At 34.4% G+C, this 11763-nt stretch overlaps 1 protein-coding gene across 2 annotated transcripts in view; it reads right to left on the bottom strand.

The window, feature by feature from the left end:
• Positions 1-794: 794 nt before the first annotated feature.
• Positions 795-11763, bottom strand: part of LOC111161351 (ATP binding cassette subfamily D member 2) — a 63794-nt gene continuing 52825 nt past the window's right edge. Inside the window, exons 9-10 of one of the 2 annotated variants that reach the window (XM_022524952.1) lie at positions 9725-9850; positions 795-4355 (exon numbers count right to left, since the gene is read on the bottom strand). In XM_022524952.1, coding sequence (XP_022380660.1) covers positions 4136-4355; positions 9725-9850 — 346 coding nt within the window. In that variant the 3' untranslated portion in view covers positions 795-4135. The remainder of the gene's footprint in view (positions 4356-9724; positions 9851-11763) is intronic. The other variant, XM_022524953.1, reaches the window with a different exon arrangement.

The raw sequence follows: 11763 nt of genomic DNA, 5'->3' as shown, positions 1-11763 counted from the left end.
AGTGAAGATGTGGTGAGTCAAGTATATGCAATGCTTTGTGCCTTCTTGGTAAATTATATATAGTAGCTATCAACTTTTTCCTCTCAAGGTACTCATTTTCCTAATTTTCGGTGGACAGTAAACTTCTTTGGACAAGGACCATATTTTATTTATTTGTAAAACCTAGCACAGTGCCTGGCATAGGCTGGTACTTAATAAGTAAGTGTGTGTTGAATTAATAAAGAAAATAAATGTTTAAGCAACTATTTGGGAACTGTTGTTCATAGTACTACATAAGATTGCATATCGTATGTGCTATGGTGAGTGCTGTGAAATGCGTAAGCCTGATGATTCACAGACCTGGACCCCTGGGGCAAATAATACATTATATGTTAATAAAAATAATTTTTAAAATATTTACCTAAAAAAAGATTGCATATTGTACAACTTATAAGTGAGATGTATGTAGACACATAGCCAACAGTCATTTAAAATATAAAAATAGGACATTTTCTAACCCTGGAACAATTTGTAATTCCTTTGATTAATCAAATGGTTTTGATGATGCTTGAAGGAATTCACAAGAAATGTTGCCTTCAAGTAACTGCTTGTTGGACAGAGACTATACTATAGAGTAGTCACACATAGCCACATTCTAGCTTAGCTATATAGTAACTTTTACCCTTAGGACATTTTTCTCACTTGCTTTCATTAACACAGGCCCTGTGTTTAAGTGTAGATAACTGGTTTTGGAAATTTCACAATAAAACCTGTAAAGCACTTTAGTACTGGGTAGTCAAGAAAGGCACCGACAATGGAAGAAGGAATTTGCTTTTAATAAAAATATTTTATACATCCATCTGAAAGTTCTGACGTCGCAAACATGACAAGTACAGCTCTAAAACATATTTCACATACCTAAAGGTATATCAGCAGAAATGTCAATACCCTGGGTTATATGAAAGTACTTTACATTTCTAAATGAGAATACTATTTGCCCATAAAGTAATTCTATCAAAGACATTTCTTAATCAATGGTTTAATAATCATTACCATTTTCTGCACATCTCAGAAGTGTGTAACATTCTCCAGGTCTAGGTTCCAGTAAGTAACAAATTTTTCTGGGCTTACGGAATCAAAAAATTTTCCAAACAACTTTAATAGGCTAAGCCTATTGCCAAATATGAAATTATACTTGGGACAAAGGTCTCAAATAAAAAACTAACATATTCACTTATTCCTTTACTGACAGAGCAAAATTTGACACAAAACTCAAATTATTGTCAAGGGAAAACCATTCCTATTGTAAACAAATGTAAACCTGCTTTAAATATCAGGATGTATCATTTTCCTTGAGATTCCTTGAGAGGGATTTTCTTAAACATTGCCGTGTTTACAAGAACACACACTATTTTAGACTCATGCTAGGCCTAACAATACATGCTGAAGAAATAAAATGCAACATTTTCATAGAATGCAACTTATTTTCCAAGTTCAGAAGTTAGCCAAAGAGTGCCCATTTACAAATCTAAGCTCCATTCAACTTATAGCTTTCTTTGACAAAACACCCAAATCCTAGAAGTCAAAAATTTGGGCAAATAGATAACATGGTAAAAGTACTTTGAAAATGGAAATATTTTCTTTTTCCTTTCCTCATCTACCCTCTTTAGTTTCTCAACTTTGTTCACCTTTTTCATAAAATACAACTACAAGAATAGTAAAATATGGTATACTCATTGGACCATTTTGGAAATAGTTAAATGGTACATCAATACAAATTCAAATCACAGATATTTCCCCTCCAAATTAGAGGATATTGGTCCTTGATGAAAATTCAGAAAATAGGCACAAAAAAGCTCATGTAAAACATGTTTTTCTTAGAACTGTAACATTTAAATTACAGTGTGTACAGTTTTAGTACAGAATTGTAAACATCCTTAAATCCCGTACATTGTAATGAATCTTACTTCAGCTCATTCGTAGGATGTATCAAATAAGGGTTAATTACAAATCTAATATTTGTTTTGGCATTTGTATCTAGGTTTCAAAACACAATATATCAAGTCCTAAATGCTTTCTTTTTCAAATTGTGAAAATTAAGGCATGGAAATTATGCACATGTTTCAAATGAGGACTTTCATTTTCTTCTTGTACCTTGAAAAGTTAGCTTAAGACACTTGCCTCACGCTGTTCCCTACCGCAGTATAAACTGAGTAACTGCTAATATAGAAATTAAGATTAATGGATCATTGTTTTCAGGTTTAAGTTTTGGCTCCATGCATTTTTTCAAACCGGGGATACCCACTTCACTTTTCTAACAGGAAGAAGCAGTAACTGACAAAAGAATACGAGTACCTAGAGATAATAACAGAAAAACCTAGACAGATGTACTGATCAGGCTTTTATCCTGCATTCCTTCACTTGAGATGGTTACATTTATTGATAACTAACAATGTCTTAATAAGCACAGCAGAGTTGAAAATGTGAAAATGTCATGCTGTTCAACTACAGTCATCATGATTGACTTCTAGGTCCTCTACACTTGAGAAAGTCTGGGAATCACTGACTTAGCATTGATTATGGTTGTGTCTAAATATGTAAATAAAACCCCAAACCACTAACAACCAATCATTCTCATTTTTCCTGGCCTATCAACATGGTGGCATAGGCAATAGGAGATTAAAATGCAGTTCTGGCTTGTGTACTTCCAACGTCAGGGCACATGAATAGGTAAGATTTATTTTATACGGACTGTTCCATGCAGATTCTTTCTCATTATGTTCAATAAATACTAAATTTACCTATAACACAATGAATTTCCCTTCTGATAGCTAGCTGTAGAGGTATGTTAATATTCAATATGAGTGCATTGTTGCTGAAAAATTTGCTTTCTTGGCTCTTTTTAAATCACAGCCCAATGACCTTTCTTTCCACTTTGTATTTAATTTCCACATCTTGTAATCAATAACCAAATAATAATACCACTAACATTACCAAATTTATTTTTTTTCAACATCTCATCTAAGTTTTATTGATATTATAGCCCAGTTAGATTTCAAGGATGATAGTGGAAAGTGGAAATAGAACTGGATAAGGAATCAGAACTTCATTTGATCTTGGATCTTCCCTAAATAAATTGCATAATAAAGGCAAGTCTGAGTGTTAATTTTCTCAAAAGTGAATGAGGTACATAATAGTTTCCTCAAACATTGCCACAAGAATTAAAATGAAATGATATAAACAAGGATTGTAAATTATAAAGTGCTATTTCATTGCATTTTATTACTACTGTGATTTTGAGAATCTCTATATTCTATTATAGTGCTGCTATTTAAAAATGTGATGGATTCCTCCTTTGAGCACAAAACCAAGCTGAGTATTTCTGGACAGAAGTTGCAGTAGATAATGCTGCTGAGCAAAGTAACAGGCTAAGACACACATTGTTGGGATATTCCTTTTCTGTATTGGCAATTCTCTTCTTAAAATGAACGAGTTTATTAGCAAATACGTAAGGTTCTCATTAAAACTAATTTGTTATGTGCCCATAGTAAGATGCTCAAAATCTAAAATTTAAGAATATGGCATTTTATACATGTAGAGCCATGCTTCTTTCTTTCAACCACTGCCATTAAATAATTTTTTCATATTGAAATTATTTATCAGACTGTCAGCTATTTTGTATACAGGGTTTAGTTGGTGAGTAATGATGAACATGAATTCTACCTATTAAACTAATAATCACAAATGGACTGAAACATTACTCAAACTTCTAATTTTATGCACCTTGTTTCAAACCATATGCTGTTCTTAAGTTGTTCCATTCTCAAGATATCTCCCATGTTTGTTAAGCACCTCAGACACATCACATACACATAGTAAATCTGGTATTCTTCATAAATTCACCCGGAAAATCCTGTTTGACGGGGTGAATTAGACTTTTGCTAGGAATTAGTATAAGCCAAAATGACTAATCTCACATAATGCATTTGTTTATTTTCTTCTGAAAAGTCAGATCATATATTTCCTTGATGCTAAAGTTTTATAAAACATTTCTTACTTCCTCTTTTTTCTCTGTGCTTAGCTTAAATACAATGCATGCACTGTAACAGACTGAGTCTTCAGCTAAAAATTAACTTTTAAAACATGTCAAAACAAATTAGGATGTCTCATCTTTGTCTTTTACTGTTTTCAGCACTGAGTCTTCTCCCAAAATTTTACATAGTTCATTGAGTCTCTGCTGCATTTTGGGAATTCCAGCTAGCTGAGATTCTAGCCTTTGTTTTTCTTCAGTCAGTGTTAAGCGGATAGCAGTATCCAATTGTTCAAAGCGCCAACCTCCTTCGCCATCAAACTGTAATAAATGAGTGTGGTATTTCCTGCATAATTAAAATGAAATAATATTATTAGCAATAATTGTGAAAAGCCATTTTAGGTTTATCATTCCAGTTGATATTCAAAGGCAAATTTTAAGTAAGGTGCCTATTTTACATTTGATTTTCAAGAATCCCTTAAGAGGTTGAATATTGTGATTTTTTTTTTTTAACCCCAGAAGTCATTGATCTCTTGGAAATTCTATTGCTTATCTTAAATTTCTTTTATATCCTGAATGTATATGAATTGCTAAGGAAGACATGCTATTTGTATCTAATTAATTTATCTTCAAACCCAGTATGACTCCTGAGTAAATAACAAAGCTTAGTTAGAATGGGAATATGGAAAGGAAGCTGAGGAAAGAAAGTAAAAATTTTAAAGGTTATGCAGGGGAAAAAAAAAAACTAATAAAAATAAAGGAAATTCAAGGATGCCTGGGTGGCTCAGGCAGTTGAGTGTCAGACTCTTGATCTAAGCTTGGGTCTTGATCTCAGGGTTGTGAGTAATATGCTGGGTGTGGAGCATATTTAAAAAAAAAAAAAGTTTTAAAACACTTTTAAAAAATGAACTCTTCGATAAAAATCTTTTAAAGATACTTCCATGCTTTCTTATAATGTAATTTCCTTTCTCATGGCTCTGGTTCATAATTAGAAACTTCAGAGAAGCATAGAGATAATTTTATTGATGAGACAGGAGACAGTCCATCTTGTCCTAAGGAGAGGCTAAAGTCACTCTGGTTTCGGGGATTTATGGGGGATGCGTGGAGAGAATAATGATAGCAGAGTTGGCCCTGCATGGCTGAGCCCCTCCATCTTGTCACTATGCTGAAGTGGCCCATGTTCTTATGTGTCCCCAGTTTTCCTCTCTTTTCCTTATAGTTTTTCCTGCTTCTTGATCCCTTTTACGCTCTCATCTGTCATTATTTACTATGATCAGTGGGTTTATTTCAAGTAGATTTACCTCGTTTTTTACACTGGAGATATAATTCACATACCATAAACTCATTCTTTTCAGTGTAAAATTCAGTGATTTTTAGTTGATTCACTAGCTCATGTAACCATCACTACTATCCAATTCCAGAATATTTTCATTATCCCGAAAAGAAACCCCATACCTGCTCGGTCCCTGCCAACCATCAGTTTCCTTTCTGTCTCTCTGGATTTGTCTATTCTAGGCATTTCATATACATATAATCATATAATATGTGGCTTTTTGTAACTAACTTCTTTCACTTTAAAATGATTTCAAAGTTCATCTAGTTATAGCATGTATTTACTAATACATGCCTTTATTTTTATGGCTGCCTTTATGGCTTTTATGCCTTTTATGCTGCCTAAAGCACTGCCTTTATTTTTATGGCTGAATAATATTCCACTGCATGATTTTACACACTTTGTTTATCTGTTCATTGACTGAAGGACCTCTGGTTTCATCTTACTCTGATTGGATAGATCATGTTGTAAAAGGAGGAAATTACCTTGTATTAAACTGTGTCTAAAAGGCTAAAAATCACTCTCAAGTTGAAAGTTCATGTGTTTGATAACATATGACAGAGATTAATGATCTTGTTTTTAATATTCTTGGACTTTCTTAACGTTGGATTACAACTGGGAGTAATTTTAGAATGCAATAGTTCTGATCTTGGGCAATTTCTATCTTCAATGTATAATGAAGGTTTGGCTCGTCACTCCAGTCCCACAACATTATTTGATTTCTACATGGGAGGAAGAAAATGTATGGGTGTTTCATGACCTGAGATTCAAAGGTATGTTCTATATAATGGGCTAAAATAATATTTCAGGGTTTGACTTAGAGGATTTTCAAGGAAGATACTATATTAACTGAGGCTCATTGGTAATAATCTGTAGGCTTCCTGTATTAATAGGATCAAGCTTAGGAAAGTGGTAGGTATAAAGCTATAATTCTTTTTTAAAAAATTTTTAAATTAACACATAATGTATTATTTTCCCCAGGGGTATAATTCTATCCAAGAATCAAATAATTTAATAAGCGTCTGTAACTTTTGACCTCTTTGTATACTGATAATTGATTTTAATCTTTATTTTTTATTTTTTTTTAAAGATTTTATTTATTTATTCGACAGACAAGGAGGCAGAGAGGCAGGCAGAGACAGAGAGAGGAGGAAGCAGGCTCCCTGCTGAGCAGAGAGCCCGATGCGGGGCTCGATCCCAGGACCCTGAGATCATGACCTGAGCCGAAGGCAGAGGCTTTAACCCACTGAGCCACCCAGGCGCCCCTGATTTTAATCTTTAAATCAACAATTACCCCTTTGTTGTCCTGGGGAAAATATAATATATTTTTTTCTCTCTATGGAAATCTTTTCAGGAAAAATAAGAATTTCATCTAGGGAGAAAGACTAATAAGAAATGATAGATGTGTTGAATGTACAATGTCTAAATTAATTTGTAATGCAGAAGTAACATGATTTTTAGTTTTATAGGAAAATGCCCTATAAATAGCTGCAATTAAAAACACATTTCTCTTGCTAAAAGGCAGAAAATCACATATTTTGTTATTTGCTTTAAAAATTTGTCCTCTCTGCATCTATTAGAATGGCCAAAAATCCAGTACACTGATCCAGTACACCAAATGCCAACAAGGCTGTGGAGCAACAGAAACACTCATTCATTACTGGTGGGAATTGCAAAAAGGTACAGTCACTTGGGTAGACAATTTCGCAGTTTCTTACAAAACTAAACATACTCTTACCATATGATCCAGCAATTGCACTCCTTGATATTTATCCAAAGGAGCTGAGAAAACCTGTGTCTACCTAAAAACATTTATATGAATGTTTCTAGCAGGTTTATTTATAAATTGCCCAAACTGGAAGCAACCAAGATGTCCTTCAGAAGGTGTAAATAAACTATTTACATCCAAACAATGGAATATTATTCAGTGCTAAAAAAGAAATGAGCTATCAAGCTATGAAAAGACACGGAGAAAATTTAAGTGACTATCACTAAGTGAAGAAGTCAAACTGAAAAGGCTACATACTATATGATTCCAGCTCTATGACATTCTGAAAAAGGCAAAACCAGGGAGATATTAAAGATAGTGATTTCTAGGGCTTGAAGGAAGAGAGGAATGAATAGAAAGAGCATAGAGAATTTTTAGAACAGTAAAAATACTCTGTACAATACTATAATGATGGATATGTGCAACTATTAATTTGTCCAAGCCCCTAGATTGTACACCACCAAGAGTGAACCCTAATGTAAATTATGGACCTTGGGTCATAATGATTGGTCAATGTAGGTTCATCAGTCATAACAAATGTATGACTCCAGTGGAGAATGTTGATAATACAGCTATGCATGTTGTGGGGGCAGAGCATATGGGATATTTCTGTTCCTTCTTCTCAATATTTCTGTGACCATAAAACTGCTATAAATAAAATCTTTAAAAACACAGCAACAACAACAAAAACCTATTTGCTCCTTATGAGAGAAAAAAATGGTTGAATATATTTTCAGTGGCTCTTTAGATTACTTGAATAAGGAACTGAATGACAGAATAGCATAGTAAATCTATTGACAAGGTCAGAAAAAGCACCAGAACTAAGACTAAGTCCAGGTTATCCAAACATGTGATCAATTAGGGAGCATGTCTGGAAATGACAAGTCCATACCAGAAAGGGCTCAAGAGTTCTTCTGGTGTGATTCTATGTTGTCACTGATTTGGGGATTTATAGACTGATGTAATGTGTTGTAAAGATCTAGTTCCTCTTGATTTTCTCCAGGGAAAAGTCAGAGGAATCACACTCACTGCCATGTACTTATCCTGGACTATATCCAGACTGCTTCTGGAGAGATTAGTAAATCAGGCTCTTATCACTCCATATGCCAATTAGTTCTTAATGACAGAGAGACAAACTCCACAGTTCTATAGAAAAGGTCACTTCATGAAATGCTCTATTTTCAGGTCACCTCTCTGTGGGAAAAAATTATGAAAAATTCGAATGTTTAAATAAAGAGTAAAAATAGATTACTATCTACGCAACAGAAGTAGAACACAGAATCAAAGAATGTTAAACAATGAAAGCCTGATCTGAACTGCATACTCAGTTAACTCATAATTTTAAAGTAAACATTCCCTATACAGTGAAAAGTCTAGAATGGCTTCCAGGATTAACTCCAATAAAGCTTGTTACTCAGCCTAGGTTTGAAATCATGTACATGACAAGAGCTTTGGCATTGAATGTGATTAGCCACCTGCTATGGAGAGAGAGAAGTCTTTTCTGTCTTTTGGGAAAGACGAGACTAACGTGTACAGAGTCCACTGTAGTTACTAATATATCAAAAGAAAAGATTTTGATTGAAGAAACAGAAATATCCAAGTAGACGAGTGTACTATGAATGAACAAGTGTTTTTATGGCTTACATATACAGTGCATTTCGAGTTCCTTATAATAAGTAGAGCAGCATACTATAGTATAGAGAGTGTGATCATGGAAGTTACTTTCCTCATTTTTCTAATTCTGTTTCTTCATCTGCAAGGGTCTAATTAGACTACCCATACTCAATATAGAGTTGTTACGAGACTTAAATAAAATGAACCTGGAACACAATAGGTGCTGAATCTGCAATAGCAACTATTATTATGTGATGAATCAGTAGAAAAGTAGGGGAATGGTAAAGGTGTTATTTTTTTTTTAAATAGGGGAAATCCTTGGGATGCTTGGGTGGCTCAGTGGGTTGAAGCCTCTGCCTTCGGCTCGGGTCATGATCCTAGGGTCTTGGGATCGAGCCCCGAATCGGGCTCTCTGCTCAGCAGGGAGCCTGCTTCTCTCCCTCTCACTCTCTGCCTGCTTGTGATCTCTGTCTAATAAATAAATAAAATCTTTATAAAAAAAAATAGGGGAAATCCCATTGAGTTTAATGAGCTGTTATTTAGAAAATATTTTCATTCATTTTTCCTTAAAACAAAACTCCTCCCCCAGAAAAGCTTTTTCCCCTGTGTTTTCTCCAACTTAATCATTTGGGAGAATATTAAATTGTGGAATTTTTTTCCTGGATTTTGAAAAAAGGGCTAAAAAGATGATATAAAATTACAGAAATATATTTTTCCCAGTACATGCTATGCATTATGAATATTTTCAGTTAAAAAATATCACTCAATTTTTCAATTTATTTTCAGAATTATTGGAATGTGATAACCATTTTCAAATAGCACATTAATCTTACAATGTTAGGTTTTAGGGTATCTACACTACCAGTGAGCAATTTAATAGAAATATAGGTAGAAAATAAGTGAAATAGTCTATGCTCTATAGTGAAAGTTTAGGCAGAGTTATTCTCTGAGAAATATAAAGAAAAACCATCTATTGCAAATTAACACTGGGAACACTCACCACAGAGAAGGCCTGTGTGTTATAGATAGTAAGGAAATCCCAGCGCCTTTTGCAGCCTGAAATATCTTTCCTTCGACATCAATGCTGACAGCACTGGTACATTCATCCAGCAACGCATATTTTGGTCTCGAAAAAAATAAACACAAATAAATGAATGATTTTCCTATTTGAATTATAAATCTTTACATGGACATTAACTTCATTAATTTATTTTTTTAAGTACGCTCTATACCCAACATGGGGGCTTACCCAACATAGGGGCTTGAACTCACAACCCCCAAGATCAGGAGTTACATCCTCTACCAACTGAGCCAGCCAGGTACCCTGCAATGTTAACTTTAAAGGAGCAAAAGAGTATATGACATTATTAAAGGTGATAAATGATAAAGCAAAAGAGTAGTCATCTTCCCTCTTTGGATTAGAATATTACATTCTTCTTTAATTTTAAATAGATTTCTGGATGCCTGTTCACTATACAATAGGCTTTATTGTTATGCAGATGAGTGAATCATGGGTGTGAGACGTAAGAAAGATGAGGCAGGTCACTGAGTGCATTTTCCCACAGAAGGCAAGTTCATTCCTGGTGACAGGTTCTGACTAATTGCATGAAAAATACATTACAGTAGCTAATTATCAAACAGGCCAAAAGCCTTGTTAGCAAAGATTTATTGAGAAGATAACTTTACCAACCATGTAAGTACCAGAGCATGATTAATGGAATTACACTGCTACAAGATTCTGCAAAAATGGTATGCCTAATCTGACAAATACAGAGTAGGCATTTAACCTGGTAACACTGAGACCCTGCTTTGCAATCAAATTCCCTTTTTAAAAAAAAAAAAAAAAATTTATTTATTTATTTGACAGAGAGAGAAATCACAAGTAGGCAGAGAGGCAGACAGAGAGAGAGGGAAGCAGGCTCCCCGCTGAGCAGAGAACCTGATGTGGGGATGGATCCCAGGACCCTGAGATCATGACCTGAGCTGAAGGCAGAGGCTTAACCCACTGAGCCACCCACGCTCCCCTGCAATCAAATTCTTAAGGGAAAAAAAAAAAAATCAGTAAATATTTTTCTGATTATACTCAGTAAGTTTTTTTTTTAGCTTGATTTTTACTTTGGAAATGACTATCTACTACAGTCAGAGGCACCTAACATTTGCTACCATTTCCTTCTGTTTATTTTCTTCCTTTCCTCTCAGCCCCCCCTTGCTCTTATCTTTCTTTTTTCCTTTCCCTGTCTTCCTTCAAGCCTATCTGGAATTTAGGTACATATATGGTACTCAGCAACATGACTAGCTTTGTTAATGGGACCAAAAGTCAACTCATGCACTGTCATTCAGTATTTATTTCAGAGCTGAAAATCAGTATCAAGTATTTACCAGGACAATTTCCTCCATGAAGATATTCTGATCTTTAAAAATAAATGACAATGAGAGGGTGAACATGAAAGCCAGTAATAATTTCTCCTTCAGCATACTTATTTAGCACTTTAAATTGTTTTTATAAGCTGGATTTGTTTACTAATAGGATCCTGTTACCTATTCCAGGGAGGATAGTCAAGGCGAGTAGATGCAGGAGTCAAGGTAGCTTTAACACCCCCTTTGACTTTAGTCAAAAGTCACTTTTAGTCAAAAGTGAGCTCTCCATGCAAAGAACTGAAAGACCACTGGAGAGTCCCCCTAGCATCAACAGAAAGAGTTGTGCTGGTTGGCTTTTGGTTACTGTTCTGTTTAAATATTAAGCACTATTTCTTTGTCTCAGACTTGGTTACGGTTTTGTGTATAATTTTTTTAAGTAGAAAAGGAAGAATAAAAGAGAACAATTTGGGATAAATATTTCCTTTTCTGTGTAAATCTCTTTTTAGCAATTTAGTTATTTTTTATACTGTGTCATTTTTCAGAGTGCTTTGAGCTAAACAGAGAAGAGATGCCATCTTAGAATTAGAAATAAAGTATATATCTTACACTCAGTGGTCATGGTAATCCTTAGGCTAGCAGATGCAAGATAGATTCCATAGTTTTGTTTTCTTGGCAGAACTG

Source organism: Enhydra lutris, unplaced genomic scaffold (genome assembly GCF_002288905.1).
Source record: "Enhydra lutris kenyoni isolate GAN:26980312 unplaced genomic scaffold, ASM228890v2 scaffoldscaffold84, whole genome shotgun sequence".
In the NCBI taxonomy this organism is placed as follows: Eukaryota; Metazoa; Chordata; class Mammalia; order Carnivora; family Mustelidae; genus Enhydra; species Enhydra lutris.
This window is presented reverse-complemented; position numbering and strand designations above follow the sequence as displayed.